This window comes from Barbus barbus (genome assembly GCF_936440315.1).
Source record: "Barbus barbus genome assembly, chromosome: 10".
Lineage (NCBI taxonomy): Eukaryota > Metazoa > Chordata > Actinopteri > Cypriniformes > Cyprinidae > Barbus > Barbus barbus.
In genome coordinates this window covers 6,669,202-6,690,688 of record NC_136738.1, presented here as the reverse complement: position 1 = coordinate 6,690,688, position 21,487 = coordinate 6,669,202, and the positions used below count along the sequence as shown (strand labels likewise).

Below are 21,487 nucleotides of genomic sequence, written 5' to 3'. Positions count from 1 at the left end.
CCATGTGATGCACAGTTTAAATGGCAGTGTACGTAAAAAAAAAGAAAAAAGCAAGAGCTCAAGGGATGTTGAAACGCTTTATGGTCTCACCTTGCCAGCGTAGTGCTGGATGCGGAAGCAGTTGTGTGGTAGGCTGTGGTCTGTGAGATACTTGGAATTTTTGCTCTGTCTGCTCTCAAAATGCTGGTGTTCAGCACAAACGGTGTTCAATTTGTCCAGGAAAGTCTCATCTGTCACTGTGCCTGGCCTCAAACACTCCTCATCCAACATGGCCAAAATCCCATTCTTATTCTGAAAACAAGAATTATGGTTATCAGATTAAAAACAACATTAAAAACCTGAAATTCTAGATTTGTGAGTTTTAAACCATATCTGTGAGCTTTGAGATGATCGCTAAGCTAGTCTCCTCCTTTAAGCTGAACTTCTAGTAGATATCTCCATTTAATTCTTATAGTAAATATTAATGCCAATACTTTTAATACTACTGTCAGATACACACTCACATTTTCAATGAGGTCACATATGATGGCGTTGTTGAAATACTCTATATTGGTCCACTCAATACCCTGTAGACAAAAACAGAGGCACATCACAGATTGGTTTTGTTTACTTTCCATCAGTTTTCTCTTTCTACAGAAGGATATTCCTAGAACACGGTCTTAAGACTAATCTTGTAGATTCAACAGACAAACCTGAGTGGTTTAGGAAAGATGCAGACAAGCTTTACTATACTTGAACAGGTACACAACAGATATCCAATAACACATAGGAGTAGTCCTGTCATGATTATTACATAACTGGCTGAGTGGAATGATTTTATCTTGCAATCACTAGAGATAACAGAATGCAAGTGAATGCAAGGTTATTAAAGCAATATATTACAATAACAATGAATGATTTGCACTGAAGATGGGGAAAAAAAACAACTTTAAAATGCATTTAATTGTATTACAATTACCAACCAAACTGCCACACACGACAATGATCTCTATAATCGTATATAGTTCAGTTATGCAGTTCAACCAGTGAATACACTGCAGATGGCTGGATGTCCATGTTGTTCCATGTCATGACCATTGTGTGATATTTAGGGTCTGGAGTGCAGACCCATTTACGGCCCATTAGAGACAGATGGAACCTACTGGATTTAAACAACAAATCAGAGCCAATCAAGTCAATGAATGTAACAAGCTGGAAAATAGCTGTGGGCTAATCGGACTATGTGAAAGCCCCTCAAACTAGGATGTAGATGTATGCGGGAGGAGGGTTCAAAAATAGGGAATGTGGATTGGGGCAGACTGGTCCCTAGACCCCTGCGTCCCTCCTCGGTCTTCATAGCAGCGGTATTTTCCCATGCACTCTACTGGAGTGAAGCCAGAGAGTGGAATATCACAGTGCAGGGGTCACGGCAGCGTCAGGGCACATACTCAGAGCTCTGAAAGCAAACAGAGCTCCAAGCTCTTCAGGGACAATTGTGTTTACCCTGACTGGAGTGAGGGATTGTTTCCGTCCCCACAATCACAGCACGAAAGGATTAGGATTGATAGAAGGAAGCAAATTGTAGACAAAGGCTGTTTGGAAGAAAACACTAGCTTACTACAACCACAATACTGTGCAATAAACTGTATATTAAAAAAAAAAATGTGGATAGATGTATCCGAAAGTAGGAATGCTGCCTTTGCACTGGTTACTGTCCACGATAAATCCCATAGTCATATGTATGCAGGATTGTGGTTTATAAAAGTCAAATAATTCATAAATGCCCATTACTTTTTATTGAAATTCCATTTTTTAGCAAGACATTTCTTTATTATGTATATTAAAAAAAAGTTCTACATCAGTAAACGTGATGTTATGGTACCTGTCCAAAAGCACTTTCCTTCCAAGGTAACTTCATTAAAAAACTGTTAAGAGTTGCAGAAGTTGAGAGAAGACCATTTCCTATTCGTCTTCATGTGCTGGGTGTTGCTTACCTCACGGATATACTCCTCCTGCTCTTCGCGGAGAGTAAGCTCGATGAAGATTTGCTGGAGCTTCTCATTGCAGTAGTTGATGATGAACTGTTCAAAACTGTTGTCCTGCAGTAACAAAAAGATAAAGAATGAGAATCCATAGACCAAATGATAACCATGATAATTAAAATGTACACTGCAAACAAAAACACAGCACTGCAAACAGGCACGCTAATATGGCAACGGTCACTCAGTGTTACAATGCTTTCTCTAGGTAACCCTGTAAGCTGGATAAAGTAGAAATTTTGGTGACTGGGGAGAAATGTCACAAAAATATCTACTTCAGGAAATCTGCAAATATTTGTTATTTCCCCTAATATAATACCATCTCTAAATGAAGTCGTCCCACTGAAGCTCTGCAACAACGTATGCTCTTTCTTCAGCATGCTTCACATTGCTTTGATGCCAAAATGGCACTCTGCAATTTGTGATAAGGAAATTGGAGAAAATTCACAGGCAGTTGTTTAACGCCACCCATCTTTCATTCTTGATGGAACTCTGACAGATGAATGTATATTTCCGGTGAAAACGGTTGGTGTGAAACCACCGTTAAACCAAAACAGAATTGTTTAAAATAGTCTTGTGGGGCACTGCCTTAAATAATTCTGAGCAAATCACTTGTAGAACACATGTAAAATAGCCCTGAACAAAGTCTGCTCTTACAAAACAGGTCTTTATAGCTAAGATTAAATGAAGGCGTAACATGGTACAATATACACCAAGGCTGCATAATCTTATCTGCATCTCTTGATGGAGGTGAAGTCTAACCTCTTCACCCACAGTAAATGTTTTCAGGGTTACAAACGCAGGGTTAGAAAAACTAACCATTTCCCTTTCTCATGCTAAACCCCAATCAGTGAACCAACTCCATTGTTGAATTAAAGAAAGAGTAATACTCAATGTTATGCTCATTGGCTTATGATAAACAGTTAGGATTGTACTATTTAGCCATGACACTGGGGTTCAGGAATTATTCATTCCCCTTCTTGTTTTAATCTTTAGAGCAATCCTACTGCATGTTAGTCTCTGCAACTAAAGCCACTGCATTCATCAGTTCCACTGGGCCTGGCTTGAGGAAAAGCCCAAAATCACTTCCAAAAGGTAGCATATGGCACGCTGAAAAGCACCAGCTCATTGTTTTACTTGGCACTGGCAGTTTTATTCTGGCAGGCTTTGCGGAGAGGCCACACTGGCATGCCAACCTGGAGCTGCAGTGTTCTAGAAGTAATGAGGGGTAATCCTGTTCAAAGAATAACCTCAACATCTCTTACATTTTCTGAATCCCCAATAGCTCAAAAATCACTGCAGATCTCTGGCTGGTTTCAGAAAAGCTTAAAGAAATACTTCACCCAAAAGTGAAAATTAAATCATGCTAAATCACCCTCAAGCTCCGAAAAACACTATAAAAGAACCATACAAATAGTCTATATTCTTCAAGTCTTCTGAAGCCATATGATATGGGTTTGGAACAACTTGAGGGTGATAAATGATGACAAAATTGCCCTTGCTGGGTGAACGGTTCCTTTAAGGTCTTCCAAGTTTAGGATGAATGAAGCTAATGCTGTAACATCAAGCGTACAGGTCATACTAATACTACTAGGAAATACATCAAGGTTTTGCTATAGCAGTGGCTTATGCTGCGGAGATAAAAGAGCAGAATTAAGACTAGGATTAAGTGCTAAAATTGCACCATGCACACTGCCTTGGAATTTCCTCTGCAGGTCTACTTACTCCATTCTGTCGTCATGGCCACAACAACATAAACAACATTCAGGAGAGAGTGATACAGTCAGACAGCAGAACACATGCAATGGACAAATGTAAACCAAAATGAAAGGTGAATTAGTAGACCTGAGAAGTAGTTTTCTGCATTATATTTGTGGGATTTAGTATGACAACAATGATAAAGTCAGCAATATAAATAACTTTAATAAAGTAATGCATGCAAGTGCAATTCTGTATTTAAAATGTACAGACTTTAAAGTTGTGCATTGGTATTAAGTGGCTGGAGGTGCATTGTAAGTGTGTCAGTCCATAAATGCAGGATACTTTTCACCAACATCCAAAAATTGTGTTTATTGTATGGGTGTGTTCAGTCTGGAAACCTGCCTTTGCACGCACTGTGCACGCATCTGATATAGATCAACAGGTGGTGATGACGCAGGGCTCTCAAGTCTCACATATTCACTGTGAGACACATGCATTTCAACACGTTCACATGTTCTCACGCCACACCTTGTATTTCTCACACTGATAAATAAGGGCTAACTTGTCCTGCTATAATTAATGGACAAATACGGAGCTCTCTGTTGAGTTCATAGCCGTCTCAGTCTTGACTTATACAGAGTTAAATGACACCTATCAGCCAATCAGAAATTAGAATGTTGTTGTTTTCGTGTAAATGACGTGATCCCACTGCAAGCACGTTCGTTACTAAGCAACATGGATGCGCGCACACGGAGTGTAAAGCTGCAGTCACACTAGACTTTGAACTAGTCAAAAACTCTCCAGCTGCTTTGCAACCAGAACCTTTAACTTAGCTTTGTCTACCAGAAACTAAGGAAAGATGGTATAACTATGGGTAAATCTGATAAAAGACGAGCCCCAAATGAGCCAACTGAACATTAGTGCTCCATGAACATACTGTACACATACAGCAGGATTCCAGAATTTGCCCTGAGCATGTCAAGCTGTGTGTGTGTGTGTGTGTGTGTGTGTGTGAGAGAGAGAGAGAGTGAGAGTGACAGTGAACACATTTCAGCGTATTAATTTCTCTTTTATTTTTTGTCTGTTATATGTGTTTGTTGCACATTTTGATGCCTGGATGAAAGGGGTAGGGGGCTCCCACTGAAAGCTCTGTGGCTTCCCCACTCAAATGCAGATGCAGTGTTCTCCATGGTGGGTTTGAACAAAACCAAAACTAAGAACAGTTTGGCTCTGGACAGAACGCTATCATCTATCATGACAGTGATAATGTCTGGCCTTGAGCCACAGTGCTTTCAGTGGGAGCCCCCTACCCCTGTCATCAAGGCATTAAAATGTGCAACAAACACTTACAACAACAACAACAAAACAAAAACAAAAAATCAAACTGAAATGTGCTCTCTCTCTCTCTCTCTCTCTCTCTCTCTCACACACACACACACACACACAGTCAAGTCAAGTCACCTTTATTTATATAGTGCTTTAAACAATACAGATTGTGTCAAAGCACTTAACAGTATCAAATTGGAGGATAGAGTGTCAGTAATGTATAATAATAAGATTAAACATTCAATTTTCAGGGGGTTCTCCTCTGGCCAGGATATTGTTGTTTATTTATTGTTTTAATTAAAATTTGAAATGTATAAATGTATTATATTTCTATTTTTATATTGTTGCAATTTCTAGCAATAATAGTATTATGTAGTTCGGTATTTTATTATGTTTTAGTTGTTTTATTTTACACACACACACAGCTTGACATACATCTGCAGGGAGAGTTCTGCAATGTACTGCATGTGTACAGTACGTACATTGAGCACTGCTCTTCAGTTGGCTCGTTTGTGGCCAAATTTCCTTTTATTTTTGATACATTTGTATTTTTGAAATACATAAATCTATTTATTTTATTTGGATGAACTTGTCTTTTTTTTTTTTTATAAGATTCACCCGTTGTTATCATTTCTATTTGTTCAGGTCAATTATGAACAATAGGTAAAATTGAACTCCTAGAGAAAACTTAAGAGAATTGGGTGCTGCAAATATTTGAATGGCTCCTTCGCTTTTAGTGGCCCCTCCCCTAATCTCACTCCAAACTTTTGCTATAACTTGAGAGCCCTGTGATGTGAATTTTATGAAAAATAATTTTCAAAATTCCAGACCAAATCACTCACCTCAAAGATTTCAAAACCATAAATATCCAGGACTCCCATTACTTTCTTGCTTGTTTTGGTTTGTGCCTGATCAAAAAAAGAAGAAAGTGAGTTACAAGGCGGAAACTTGTAAAATGCTTGGATTGAAAATGACTTGTGCAAGTTGTACTTCATACTTTGCTACACTATTGACAATAGTCCTTTTTTTGCTCATAAAGGTGCATAAATTTTATTACTGTGACTGTGATTTTTCAGCGAACAACAAAGATTCAGTGAAAATCCAGAGACATACCTTGATGCTTTCATTGATTCGGTTCACCAGCCAGCTGAACAGTCGGCTGTAGAGGTTTTTGGCAAGAGCATCACGAGCGTAATAGGCCTGAAATGGGAGAGACCTCAAATTACAATCAATGTCCAGAACATCTGATTTACACATTATCTATATAAGCAAAATATTGATTAATCTCTAGTTCCTATGTCCTCCATGTCTCATGGCTGTAACAAAATTATCCCACATGCAAAGACAAAATTGTCTTTCAAACTCATCATGTGGCCTGGATCCAAATGCTCTGAGGCCTGTCGTCTATCAAGAGTTAGTGGCTAAACTCTTAATAACATGATTCTATGCCAAGGACACGTCACAATTTGTTAACTGGACCCCTCGCTCAGATGTTAGTATTGCAGTAATCAAGCCTTTGGATTCAAATGCATTCCAGCAGCAAAATATATATATACCCCAAAACCTAAATTTCTACAATGTATGGCCCCTCCAGAGCTTGAAATCAGAACTTTTAATTTATTATTATTTAATATTAATAATCAAAGTGTTACAGTGCAAACTACACATGGCTTAATCCTTAAGTCGTGAGGATGTTTTTTTTTTGGTCCTCACACAAGGCTTTATAATGGCATTCAATTTTTGTCTAGACAAACTTTTCTTTCCTAGTTGTTTTTGTGAACTCTGGGGACCTTGGTTTTCTGGAATGTCTCCCATTCATCTCCACCGAACATAAAACAAAGGAATATCTTCACAGTGACAGTTGAAACTGTCACATTTGGGATGATGATAGTTATTATGGACTAGGACAAGATGATATTTCATTCATAAGTGATTGCACTTCTTGTTAGTTTAAAAAGAAAAAGAAGAACTACTGATATTGCATGAATTGTCCTATCAGAAGACATCATTCTATTTTAATCTTTCCAATACTTTTTGATCAATGAAACACCAGTCATTCACAATGACTGAATAATGTTTAAACAAAAATATTTAGAGAAATTGAGAATTATATTTTTTCCCCATTTCAAAAGAGTTTGTCCTGCAAACAAGGAGGGTGTGTGTGCTGACCTGAGCCACGTTGAGTGAGGTGGACACCTTCTCCATCTTGGCTTCCACGGTACGGAAGCTGAATGCTCTCTCCAGCACAGACTGCTCAATGCCCAGCAGCTCACACATCTCTTTCAGGTCTAGGACAGGAAATGCAAAACAAACCCAGGCAGATCAGATTAAAGAATTATTTATGGATAGACTAGACAGTGTGTTATGTAATTTAAACAAATTTGCCAATTGCCAAAGATAAACATAAACCCTCCGACTCTCAAGTTGAGGGGAAAAATAAAACTCTAAAACATATTTAGTGTCTTTCAAATTAAAACCAACAATAATTCTGATCAAAGGCCTGTCTCTCAGAATCTAGAGGTCAAGGTTAAGACTGATACACGTTAAGCCCCTTTCAAGGAGTTTAAGCTGAAGAGTATTTTAAAAGTGCTTCTTGTCTAGGGGGTTTGAGAGGATCTGGACATCAGGTATACAACCCCCTCATCCCACAGCAGTTCAATCTGTGTCATTTCAGGCCATAGCTATCAGGTCAAAAGGGCAGAGGAAAGCACATTTTTGCTAATGGGTTTAAGCACAGGAGACAAACCAGACGCTGTAGTATATATAAATGGAGGTGTTGAAATGGATTGTGATGTTTAGTCTGGGCCGGCCACTGCCCTGGCTACAGAACTACTAGAACAAGCAGTATTGAGCAATGCTCATTTGCAGCACACATATTTGGGTAGTTGACATAACTTATTTATTTAGCATTAAAATTTCAGGTTAAAGTTTTTGGTTTCCCATGAAAATTATTTGGAGCCGTTTCAGGCCTGCAAATGTGTCTGCATTATTTTGAATGCCTTCATTTGTTCATTAAAGTGTGGTAAACTTATAGGAGAATTTGAAAATAGTTTAAATAATTTTAGATTATTTCTAGCACATAACAGAACACATTTGTCGCTGCGTAAAATATTATATCCTTTTCCTGTTAGTCAAGAAGGCATTTATCTGGCTTTACAAATACATACAATTTTTTTATCATTATCTTATGCATTCATGGTAAAGGATGCAAGGGTTATCTGGTACCAGTGTGGTGTTGATTGACTGCATACAACCAACTGCAAGCTAATACTGTAAATGACTCTTGACATATCAATAGATGGCAGTAGTGACCAACCTGGTGAGCAGTTGAAGGCACTGTTATATACTGTACAAGACCACAGCACCTACTATTTCACAATTAATATTAATTTGGTTTTCAGTGCTTCCAAATGTTTATGTATTTGTATCATTAATACTGATTGTGATGTCTGATCATTCACACTTGAAAGTTTCTTGGGAAGTGTACTTTCCTTTACAAACCAAAAGTTTAAAAAAACTAATATAAGGTTTGCATCAGCAATGCTTTTTGGAAAAGCCTAGCACTCACCGTTCTTGTCCTTGATTCGACTCTCATCGAAGCCGTTGCAACGAGACTCTGGTTTGAACTCGATGTTTCCCAGTTTGAGAACAGCAGCCACCAGCTCCAGTATTGACTGGACCTCATCCTCCATGAAGCCCACAATTTGCATGGCATTCTGGGAAAACAGAAGAGAGAATACATTTAGTCAATAGTGGTCTGCTGATGGACATTTAACATGGCAGTACATATGTGGCGCCTGTAAAGTGATCAACTGGCCCGTAACCACAGCACTAATGGACAGCCTGAGGGTGTTGAACAGAAATTTCCATCACACCACAGTCTGTTAAAGAGAAAATATTAAGGATTGCAGCTGGTCTTAAGAATAATTTGTATTTGACAGCTTTAAAAATCAAGGAAAGAAATAAGGAATAAAATATTTTATGTTTTTTGTGGACATTGTCTCATGATCTCTTCAATCATGTTCTTGACTCAAAACACATCTTTTATTTCTTTATTTATATATTTTTATTTTGGAGTAAATTATGACCTGAGATTCACCTTAAAGGGATAATTGACCCAAAAGTGAAAAATTTGTCATCATTTACTCACGCCCATGTTATTGCAAACCTGTATGAATTTCTTTGTTCTGTTGAACACAAAGATATTTTGAAGAATGGTGGTAACCAAACAGTTGCTGGAATCCACTGAGATCCATAGTAGTTTTTTTCCATACTATTAGTCAAGTCAGTGGCTACCACTACTTATGAGTGCTTAGTTATCAACCTTGTTTTCGAAATAACTTATTTTGTGTTCAACAGCTGTAAAAGTTTGGAACAGCTTTAGGGTGAGCAAATGATGACAGAATTTTAATTTTTGTATGAACCATTCCTTTAATACTGTTAATTTATGGGTGTACAGGGAAATAAGTAACAGATATTTAAATTTTTACAGTAGATTTAGCCAATAGAGTCATCAGCAGCTTTGATGATTCATCATGTTCTTTGTGCTTCCACAATAGCTTGTTAATATTTGTTCTTGTGAAGCCATAAATTGTGTTCAAAATGTCATGAAATCGCTGATAATAAACGTGCAAGCAGTTCATTGGCAAAGTCAATGGTCTAAAGGCCGGAGATAACAGTGAGTGAACTGTAAAGGGCTGTATGTGACACAGCTAATGACAGTGAATGACAAACCAATAACTTTATCTCTGAATAAACGGTAACACAATATAATCCATCCAGAGTGTAACCACTTTTCAATATTTGTTTTCATGTTAACAAGACAAGCATGTTGTGGCTCAAAGGATGCACGTTCTGCTGAGTTTTGTACATTATTTACAGCCTAGCATAAATAGCAACCATCCTCCCTCGTTGAAATGTTTACCGTCTCTTACACACAGAGCCTTATTTATGCTTAACCTTATAAACCATGTTTCTAATGAATTACATTTGACTCCCCAGGCAAGGGGTTAAAAGACCGAGCCAGAGGCTCAGCACATGCTGAGTTAGGGTGTTCTGATGTCAGCATGGAGCTTTGCTTAGGCCTATTGTTCATCAGAACTGCACTGTATTGTCTGATACGGTGCTGAATTCTGATCAGTTTAACGTGGGCTGCATTGTTTGCTTGGACACAGACATTCTGCACTCATTTCCAGAAGACAAGCAAAAAATGGGGTTTCAAAATAAGGATGGCCCAAAGGCCCAGGCCCAACAAGAAAGGTTTGGGTTAGTTGATAGAAAAGTCACAGGCAACAACACTGTCAAAAATGTAATATTCAAGCACATTATTCAAGTCAAGTCAAGTCCACTTTATTGTTGGAATTTGTTCCAAAAATTGTCTTGCATCCCATAGCGTTTATGGTTTAACATTAATTCACAGCAATACACATTACACAACACACACACACACGCACACAAAGTACACATTGGTACTCATCCATCTGCAGTGCAAATGCTTAAGTACCTTCCATTCCTCAGAATCGTGCTGCCTATTTAGACCCCTTATTCTGATTAATTAATTTTACTGACTGATGAACAAAAGATTTCCGTAATCTGTTCATTCTGGCATATGGTACTCTCAGTCTTCTCATACAGAATATGGGAAGAATCATAATTTTACCTGTCAGGGACAACATTTTCTTTTTGTACAACTCATGAAAATTTGGCTCAAGCATTTGACTCACAATCTTAGAACAGTTAGATATCAATCTCGCCAGTCGAGATTTGAGTTGAACAGAGAGACAGCTATACCATGCATATATTCCATATTGTACAACACTGTGCATTATAGATTATGCGTTGCTACCGGTGTTTTCCCAGTGCAAATACACTACTTTTCAAGTTTGGGGTCAGTAAAGTTGCATTAAATTGATCAAAAGTGACAGTAAATAAATTTGTAATGCTATAAAAGCACAACTATTGCAGCACAACTATTTTCAACATTGATAATAAGAATAAATGTAGGATCATGTGACTCTGAAGACTGGAGTAATGGTGCTGAAAATTCAGCTTTGCATCACAGGAATAAATTACATTTTAAAATATATTAAAATAAACAAATTATTTTAAATTGTAATACTTTTTCACAATATTACTGTTTTACTGTATGTTTGATCAAATAAATGCAGCTTTGGTTGAGCATAAGAGACCTAATTTAAAAATATTTAAGAATCTTACCAACCCTTAATGGCTTAATATTAAATGATGATAATCATTAAAAAATAAAGTATTTTGTCAATACATTCCAGATGTTTCTAAATGGCAGTCACCTTGTTTATTTTACATAATTTACAGCTATTATTACAAATTATAAACCCTTATGAAAGCTAACTTCCAAAAATACATGTCATATGTATTAAATGTGCCTGGTGTAAAATAATAATTAAAAAATAATAATAAATAAATAAATAAATAATAATAATAATAATAATAATAATAAAATATAATATATAGTAAAACATTTTTGAAATGAGTCAGAAGCAAACTATTTAAAAAAATATATATATAATATTGTATTTTTATTTTTTGTCTCCAGGCCAGTGAGGCAAGAGTCCAAAGGAAGCAAAACTACTGGCTCAACCAGGCCTGCAGAAATCAATCCTTATGGTTAAACCCTGCGATGACGGTCCATCCTCAGCATGACCCGTTTTCACAATAACAATAAGTGTGCATGAAAAAAACAGAAGCACTGATTCTACTTACACAAGTCAGCTGTGAGCAGGTGGAATTCCCCTTTAAATGAACTTCCCTGTCTTCAAGTAGAGGCTTGAATGAAGCTCAAATTACATAATGACACAAGGCAAATTGTTTTGTTCATATCAAACTCCACCTCAGTGAGGTAAAGGGTGATCTTATCCAGTTAAGCCAGGGCGATAAGGTAATTTGCTAACTTGTCATCACACAGGGTGCCATGGATCGGAGCTAATCCCAAGACATTCTGAACCAATGACATGCTATAATGTGTCAGGAACCAGCTACTGTATATGTAGTGTACGGTTACGGTAGGCCTGAAAGAAAACTTACTCTGACTGTTCTGAAACTGGCAGCATCATCCAGTCCATTGACTGTAGCTGAATCCAGGCTAAGGTAGTTGTATTTGCTGAAGTCTCGGTCCAGCTTCAGTTTTTCTGAAAGAAAAACACAATTAGAGCATTAAAGGCCATTCACTTGACAACCATCTTTGATGCAAGTTCTCAGATTTGTTTTTCTATGAGTGGCCAACTCTTTGTACTTTCCCTTTATACCATGGGTGTCTCATCCTGCTCCTGGTGGGCAACGTCCTGCAGATTTTAGCTCCAACACACTCGCCTGGAAGTTTCTATTGAGTCTGAAGACCTTGATTAGCTGGTTCAGGTGTGTATAATTAGGGTTGGAACTAAACTTTGCAGGACGTTGGCCCTCCATGAGCAGGATGGGACACCTCTGCTTTATACTGTCCTTAGTTTCGATGTATCGGCCATTCCATAAAACCCAGTTGCTATCAGATTACGTAACATCTATGTGGTATTCTGCTCAGATCACCCCTTTGAGTCTTGAAAGCAAAGCCTTTTATTGTGTTCTCTTTCATTAAAAATGTCAAACAATGAACATGGTCCAACGGTATGCAAATAAACCACGAATGAACCATAAATTATGTTCCCAGAGTCTTTAACTCCTATGTTTACGATGTAAACTATGTAGTATGTTTCAGTGCAATCCGATGTAGTTACTATCCAGTATGTTTCAGTGTGATCCAGTAATCTTTTCCACACTATGTTCTGAAAGCTACTGAATGGATTGTGTGTCGGGAATACACATGCAATCATAAAAACTGTGTAAGTGGTCTCTTACTGAGCGTGTCATCTGATGCTCCAGAAAGCAGCTGGTAGAAGATGTGGAAATTCCTCTCGCCCCTGGGCTGCTTTACCACACGTGATTTCTCCAAGAGATCTGTGAAAGGGAAATATCAAAGCACAAAACATTTCATGAGCATACACAGCTGACTCAGAAGGGTTTAGGAGGTAAAAATTTAACTCATTTTATCCACAGAGAGAAAGTTAAGATTATGTTTAAACCTAAAATACAGGCCTAACATGAGCTACAAGGCTGTCACGCACACAATTTGTTTTCCACTTCATAAATAAGTGCTAATTGTGGAATTCCCAGAGAAGAGCTACACACAGATGAAACTTGGCTATAGACAATTCTCTCCTATTCCTACTCTGAACAGCCATTTCAGAGAAAAACAAAGGTGCTTTCCTGTTTATATCAGAATAAATATTTAGGTATCCATGGTGAAGTTTTCATTGTTCATTGTATTCAGATTGAGACAGGAAGTCTCACAGGAGATATTCATCTATAGGGAGAGGAATGTGTCACACCACCCACGCTCCATCCAGATGTGTACCCATTAGAAAACAGCAGCATCAGCCTAAAGCCTTGATTACCTTATCAACAACATTTATTAGCTTGATATGAGATAAGACATGAAGTACTGTTTATATGAGCAACTACAAAAATTATGCAGCAGTATTATCTATGAATTACTGATCATTCTGATAACGCTTGACAAAGCACCAATAAACCTTTTTTGACAGTTCAAACTCACTGACAGTTGCACTAAGACAAGCAGGGAGACTAATATAAAATTAAGCATATTGTGTGTGTTTGTGTGTGTGAGCATACTTGCTGAATAAAAGTATTAATTTCTTTCAAAATAATAATAATCCCTAAACGTTTGAATGGTAGTGCTTGCATAGAGGTAAATAATGTTTTTTATTACTGTGTATTGGTATACTGGCTCATATAAATGAAAATGATTCAATAGTCAACCTTTTAGCGTAAATGTATGAATATTCAAAATATAACCATCAAAAGTCTACTGCTATAGTATGAGTCCCTAAATGACAATTTATCATCAAATCATTCAATTTTACTTCTGTATTGGAGGAAACTAAAATGTCCATGTTACTTTAAGTTTTTTGGTTAATTTATAAAAGCAAGATGGCAATGAGCAGTTGTCACTTCCTGTTTTATCTGATGCCTGTCACAGCAGTGGCTTAGTGGCTGTGGGCCACAAGCTCATGAATAGTTTATAGCCCCATTAAAGACCCCTGTTGTGGAATCTACCTCAACAATAATCAAACAATAAGGAGTATCCTTTGTCTCTCTTCTCCCCCATCCTCTCCTTTAACTTCCAGAGATAAATCATGCTGTCTGGTGTAAGAGTAGCGTCTGAAGCAGGATGAGTCTGAGGAATGCAGGAAAACTTCAGCCCTGAGGGGACTCCACTCTGACCTTCCACCTTCTGTACACTCGCAGACCTTTGTTATTGCTTTCACACAACTCCAGTAATGGCCAGCAACTTCTGTCCTCCACTCAAAAATCAGAAGTTGTTCTTCTCTGCAATGCTTTGAATTGACGTAAAAACCTAGCAAGCTGTCTTGTTTTGAGATGCCTGGTTAGACAGCTGCCTTCTAAGTGCCCGTTCACACAGGAGAAATTCTTGCATACAAACGCAAGACAACTGAACAGAATAATGCCAGTATAGGGGGATTTTCTCCCATACATAGTTGCAAATATAAATCACTCAGTAAGTTTGATATTGAAATATTGAATCAATGATATTATAATACATATTCTCCATCTGGTCTATTGTTTGGTCCACTGTTTTTAATCCAACATCATTTTGTGACCAAACTGTTTTGAATCATATTTGATTCGCAAATTTGCTAAAAACCTGTTGTACATACCCTCTAAACATTGGACGTCGGATAGACGTGCAGATCATGTCTATATTGGGTCCGTCGGTCCATGACCAATTCTGGACATCTATTCGACGTCCAAACTAGGTCCACTATTTGGACGTCCAACCATGACCCAACTTGGACGTCATTTTGACGTTCAACATTTGACCTAATCTGGTTTATTTTTTTTGGACGTCATTTGGACGTCTATGGCAGTTGTGATATACACATTAGACGTGCGGTAGACGTCGAAAAAAGACGTCGCCTGGCGTTACAAAACAACCCCATCAATGGACGGAAATTGGACGTCCAAAATGACATGGAAAAGATGTCACTACGACGTCACATTGCGCAGTGGGTAATCTGCTACATGTCTTTTGTCATCTTATTCATTGTTTTTTTTTGGTTTGTTTTTTTAAATCAAGTAAAAGGCCTCTTAGTAGAATTGAAAAAAGGCCCACTTCAGGCTGTGGTCCATGTGTCTTTTTGCTGTGAGACCTTTACTGACTTTTTATAAACATAAGATATATTTTTTATATTATTGATATAAACATTTTTGCAAGTAGCGATTTACATTATAAGCTACCAGACTTTCATTTTACTTTTTGGGTATATAAATATCAAAAACTACACCAAATTTCATATTTTTGCTCCGTTTTGGGCCTCTGGATAAACTGAGATGTTTTCTCCTCAAGTATACACTCCATATTCTCACTATATCATACAATCTGAGGCATAGACTTATTTCATAGGTCAGGCTTTACAGGGTTAACTTGATGGTGTCTTAAAAACAGTAAGATGCACTGTAACAGCTAAACACATCTGTCTACCACATGACAACATTTATCCTGCTTCATCTGCTATCTTGAATGTCTTTTTTTCCTCTCAGCTTGGTGCAATGCATTCTGGGATTGCCTTTTTCTGCACAGAATTTTTTGACTTAGAATAAGGCTAAACTGAAATATCTCAGCATAAAGTTTCGACTTATCATTAGCAATAACGTTCATGTTGGAAGCATGCCTATGATGCTGCTCAGTAGGTTTTAAGAATAGAGTTCTGGGACATGAAGTCCGTTTGTTCAAATCATCTAAAACAGTTTCTAGTGGGGAAAATGATGTATCAGATGACTCTAAGATTGTCTCTTACTTTAGAGGAAAGCCCTCAGGCTTCAAAGCAGTCTGTAGCATCCTGTTATAGCCTGTCTGCAGACATGCAACTTGGTTGTTTTGAAGCACTCACACAATAGATTCTATTGTGCAGACTACATGAAGCTGCAACAGTTTAAACTAGACTGATTTTAGACAGCAGAGGCCAACTGCACCAGCTGTGCATAAGTTAAACTTAACCTAGTCTAAAGGATTGAAGTTTGTCAGGTAAAACAAGAGCTTATTGATGCAAATCAGCCAATCTGCTAACTGTTACCCCTGATCGGAGGTTTATGTAAATATTTAATAAATATATAGTATATTAATTCAAATTAATATTTGTACCATTAGTTATGTGAGGCAAAAGAAGTTAGTTTGCTATTGGATCATTAACGGTAATGTTATATTATGCAACTATGAATAGCTCCGATCGGTCTTAACAACAAATAGTGCAACTGAATAAAATATAGAGTTACAACTACTTTACGTTCCAGAACTTACGAACAGCCAGTGCAACTCTACCCAGACTTCAGTAAAAACTGTGGGTCTGTTAAAAGTTCTTCCAATCACATATCGAAAAAAAAAAAACATTTTGCTCCCACTTCCTGTGTCTTTTGCTGTATATGTTTGTGGAGTCAAAATAAGAGATAACTGGAAACAGGTGAAGGTCTTGCCGTCCTCAAGCAAAGTCACGGTGTTCATATACCCGAGCAGAGGCGTTTCTAGATCTGAGCTGAAGGGGTAACTGTCGAGTGAAGTAATTTTGTGTTGATCCAAATAGAAGCACAAAAGAAATGTCATTATGTTGTCAATTAGCTCTAGTGAGTCCCCTGCATGTGATGGAGTACCGTAGATAAATCACATCAGCATCATTTAGAGTGGGAGACTGATTGATTCTCTCACGTGGATAGTGGCACACCATCTGACTGGCTATTTACTCAAACCGCTGTACTATATAGGTTACAAACTCTCCTCAAATCAATGAGCAAATGGACAAACTGTGTTAACTGCTAGAGGAAGTTGCTGTGGGATTAATTCTCTCTCAATTATCTCTCCATGCCAAGATTTGGCACGACTAAATTGCTAATTATAACTACTTGAAGTGGTAGCACTTTTGTTTTCATTTAAAGTTTTTCCCCCGGTTTCACAGACAAGGCTTAAGCCTAGTCCTAGACTAAAATGTAAGTCTGAGCTGTTTCAAATGAAAGAAACTTGCACTGACTGAAATTAAAATATATCAGTGCCTTTGTTTTGTCTCAAGATGCACACCAGTAATGTTTTTTCTAAGGCACGTTTATAAAAAAATACTTAAATGTCCTAATTGAACTATGGCCTAATCCTGGCTTAGGCTAAACCCTGTCTATGAAACCGGGCCTTTAAGGTCACTTGTCAGTGGCATAATCACATTTTTGACTAGATAAATGTTTCTACAGTTTAGAAATTGCCTGCTATTTCAGCAATTATTTAATAGGTTAGCTCACATGTAAAAAATGTACTCAATGTTGTCAACATTGTCAATATCATTATTCGATGTTTAAATTTATAGTAATATATTAGAGATACATATTTTAAGTCACCATTCCTCATCATTTCAACTACCCATTAATTCAACTATACATGAACCAAATGCATGAGAAAACATTTAGGACTAAATGGACCACTGGCTTCAACAGTCAAGTGCATGTGTGCCAAGCCAACTAGACTGCTGGTCTGGCTTTGAATTTGCAGAAAGACAGGCTCAGGGGCATATTACAGGAACCATTGCTATGGTGCTACAAAATAAGGACATGCTCTGGATGGTTTGTGTGTGTATAAATGTAGCACAGTTTCCCAAACCCTCTTTGAGAGCACACAGCTGGGAGCAAGAGAAAGGACACAGCCACTTGTATAAAAATCTTAGAGACGCGAATAAAAAAAAAGTTGCCCAAAGTGAAGCTTCTGTCATCATTTATTCTCCCTTGCATGCTATCTTTGCACTAAAATTACCTTTTTTCCCCAGAAAACACAAAAAGAGAATTTCTAAAGAATGTTTATGTAGTTCTTATCCAATAGAAACCGTGATCCATTGTTTGTTTGTTTTGTTTCCTTTACTGTCACTCTTGATCAATTTACTGTATCCTTAAAGAATAATAGTATCCCCAAAAAATAAATAAAAAAAAATCTTACTGACTTCAAACTATAGTCATTTTGACTACTTTTATAATGGTTGTTTTGGGAGGCTGACATGTATTTTGTATTTTAGCCATATATGGGCTTGGAACAACATGAGGGTGAATAAATAATGACAGATATGGGGTGAACTATTCCTTTATTTCTACTTGGGCACTATTACAGGGATACTCCTTGGTTTCCACCTTGTAACTATACTCACAATTACTGATGACTCCACCAATGGGGTCTCCTTTGAAGTCAAACTCGATATCCATGTACTTCCCCTGTAGAAAGAGAAGAAATTGTTAGCACATCCCATAAAAAGTGCATGGTGGGTTAGATGATGACATGGCTCTTTATTGTTGTTCAACATGGCCTTCCTGTGCAGTCAAAATAAGATATGGCTAAGAAGCTAAGGTCTAAGAAGCAATGGTGACATTGCATCAAGGCCTTTGGTACTAATGGCAGGCTTGCTGCGGAGAACCACGTGGCTCTTTTGTGGTTCTTGATGGTAGGAAAAGACGCATGACATTGAGGGAAGCGATCACTGCAAATAGGGCTGAAATTTGAGCCTTCCATGAGGCAAATGGGAGAAAAAAAAAAAATTCCCTCAATTCTCCAAGCACAGGCCTGTTCATAACCATAACACGCACTGCCAATCATACATAGATTTGCAATGGAGTAATGGACTACTGTGGAAGAAGAGTTTTTTTAACTGCTGTAAATGGTAAAATAAACTTTTTTTGTCTTTCTGTCCCAGCACACTATTTGGGAAAGGAACAGTAAGCCCAGTGTCTCTGGAGCCAGTTAAAATTTTCCCTCTTTATTTATATCCAACAGCACTTCAAAAAGGAAACTGCCTGAGAGGCTGCTGAATAAACTCCTAGAACTCTAAAATCCTCAGCCAACACAGGAAGAAACAGCTTAAAATTACTTTGAGAAAAGTTGTAACAGTATAGCGGTTGACATCTATATGATAAAATGGTGCTTAAGATGCAAAACATTATTACAAAATTCCAAATCTCATGGTGTTAACATGCCATAAACTTTGAAATCAGAGATGTTTCTGTACCAAAATCTGTCCAGCTGGTTTGCTGCCTTCTGCCTACACAGGCAGCAGCCTTCGAAGACTGCATCCTAACCAAAGTGCTGACGAGTAAAATGTTCTGCACAGTCCATTGCTGTTTACACCACAAAAATGGAAACTATTCACAATTGATTTCAGTAGAGCTTGTTATTAGCATGTATCTAGGTTAATATGATACTTTAATTTGCATAAATAAATGACACAAATAAATGTGAAAAATTAATACAATTAGTTGACACTAAATGTATACTTGTAGTTTACTTCATATCTTAAGTGCACTTAAAAAAAAATCTGTACTTGCAGTTAATATAACATTAATGAAATAAGGTCATTTAATTATACTTTTTATTTTAAGTTGTCCTTGTTGCATGTTAGATGCACTTACTATTATAATAACAATAAATTATGCATAACTACAATGCAAGTAACCCTAAGCCAAACGCTAAACATACAGTAAGTACATGTAGTAAATTAATATTACTTCATACTTTTAATGTAATTACACTGTAACAAGGACACCTTAAAATAAAGTGTAACCAAGAACACTTTATTTTATTAATACACTTAAGTACTGTAGGTATACACTTGGTAATTACTTGTGAAATTAAAATTTTTACATTTGAAGTAAATTGTGTTTTAATAATCTTTTGGTAACACTTTATTGTAAGATGTACTTGTTACACATGTGACATCTACTTACTATTATAACAATAAATTCTGCATAATTGTATGTATTTTATTATATATATTTATGTATTATATGTAGTTAATCATTACTCAGCACTTAAATGTTTAATTACACAGGGACACCTTAAAATAAGGTATAACCAATCTTTTCTTGTGCTTTAAAATATACTTATTTGATGCATTGGCTAACAATTTTTAATGTGTAATTACAAATAATTAAATACATGACATACAAGTTTTAATAGAAATAACACTAGTCATATCAGTATACTTTATCAATATTTCACTCATAACTCATGAACACTCAGAACTCATAACTAATTGCATTTATTATAAATGTAAAATAAATTAAAATGCAATTTAGAAGCTATTAAGTGTCCGAAAATATTCAAAGAATATACTTGTGTGAGCTTAAATGTAAAGTATATTGTTTCTATAATAAGTGCATTTTATTAAAAAGTATGCTAAGTATATTACTTTTCACAAACATGCATAGTTTGCCAATATGCGTTACAGGATGGCCTTTGCCACAGAGGAAACAATGCTGCTTTATAATCCAAAATAAGACAACTTTGTTTTGAGATTGCCGACGATGCCTCAAAATGCTACCTATATAGGCACTGTTTTAAAACAAAGCCACAGAAATAAATGGTTCCTGGTTAAAGATTGTTACACTATGTAACACACTGATGGTCTCATGTGGGTGATGCAAGAGCTAGTAAGAGTGCTCAACAAACTCATTTTTGACCCACGAGTTACTAAAATTTAGATCTGGTAAGTTTCCTGAGGATAAATGTCAACAGCAACATTAACTCAATGCTGTTCTGTTTTCCCCTGTTATGTAAACTGAACAGCACCTCCGTTGAACCTCTGAAAGCACACGCTGGACAATGCTGTGTGGTCTGACCTCTGTAAGTACACACTTTATAGCTCAGTATGCGTTTACTTTGTGTGGTCAGGCTGTGACAGACAGCTGGAAAAGGGCCAGACTGTCAAAAAACAGCGGCATTAAACACATTTGCATAAACAGAGATATTTAACTGTGCTGAATGGCATCGTGGGAGTCTGTCCTCATGGACAACAGGGAAAAAAAGAACAGACTCAAAGGCATCTGGAGGTGGTTGCCAGAGAGGTTACACAGACTTCTGTTTGAATCCGCTATATGCATGAACAGCAATCGCTCTAGTGTTGCTGTGTCAGAACAGGGCCAGATGTGCTCAGGGCTGGTCCATAAGCAGTAGAACCCAAAGCAAACCGGGAATGTTGCAGTATAATTTTTGCAAAATCAAACTCCCAAGAAAAGCATTGCACCACTTTAGGGGTGGGCTGACAGAAAGTAATAGAATAATTTGTCTGTGTTCACATTATACGGATCAAAAGTCCATGTTGATCTAATCTAAAACAAACACACTCTAGAGGGAGGAGCAGCATCAAAACACTCGTAAAATATTCTGTCTGGAAAAAGAAAGAGATACTCACAAATCGAGAAGAGTTGTCATTCCTCACGGTTTTGGCGTTCCCAAAAGCTGCAGTGGAATAACATGTTTTAAGTTAGTCAAGCCAGATTCACTGAGCACATTTCTACTTTGCCTGATGCCATATGGTGGA

At 37.2% G+C, this 21,487-nt stretch overlaps 1 protein-coding gene across 4 annotated transcripts in view; it reads right to left on the bottom strand.

Annotated features, from left to right (window-relative positions):
• Positions 1-21,487, bottom strand: part of LOC306876108 (unconventional myosin-Ib-like) — a 75,508-nt gene that overhangs the window by 16,511 nt on the left and 37,510 nt on the right. For all 4 annotated transcript variants that reach the window (XM_079427036.1, XM_079427033.1, XM_079427034.1 and 1 more), the window contains exons 6-16: positions 21,359-21,405; positions 18,326-18,389; positions 12,915-13,013; positions 12,108-12,211; positions 8,614-8,761; positions 7,215-7,333; positions 6,159-6,245; positions 5,888-5,953; positions 1,974-2,078; positions 504-566; positions 91-291 (exon numbers count right to left, since the gene is read on the bottom strand). In XM_079427036.1, the coding sequence (XP_079283162.1) occupies positions 91-291; positions 504-566; positions 1,974-2,078; positions 5,888-5,953; positions 6,159-6,245; positions 7,215-7,333; positions 8,614-8,761; positions 12,108-12,211; positions 12,915-13,013; positions 18,326-18,389; positions 21,359-21,405 (1,103 nt within the window). The remainder of the gene's footprint in view (positions 1-90; positions 292-503; positions 567-1,973; positions 2,079-5,887; positions 5,954-6,158; positions 6,246-7,214; positions 7,334-8,613; positions 8,762-12,107; positions 12,212-12,914; positions 13,014-18,325; positions 18,390-21,358; positions 21,406-21,487) is intronic.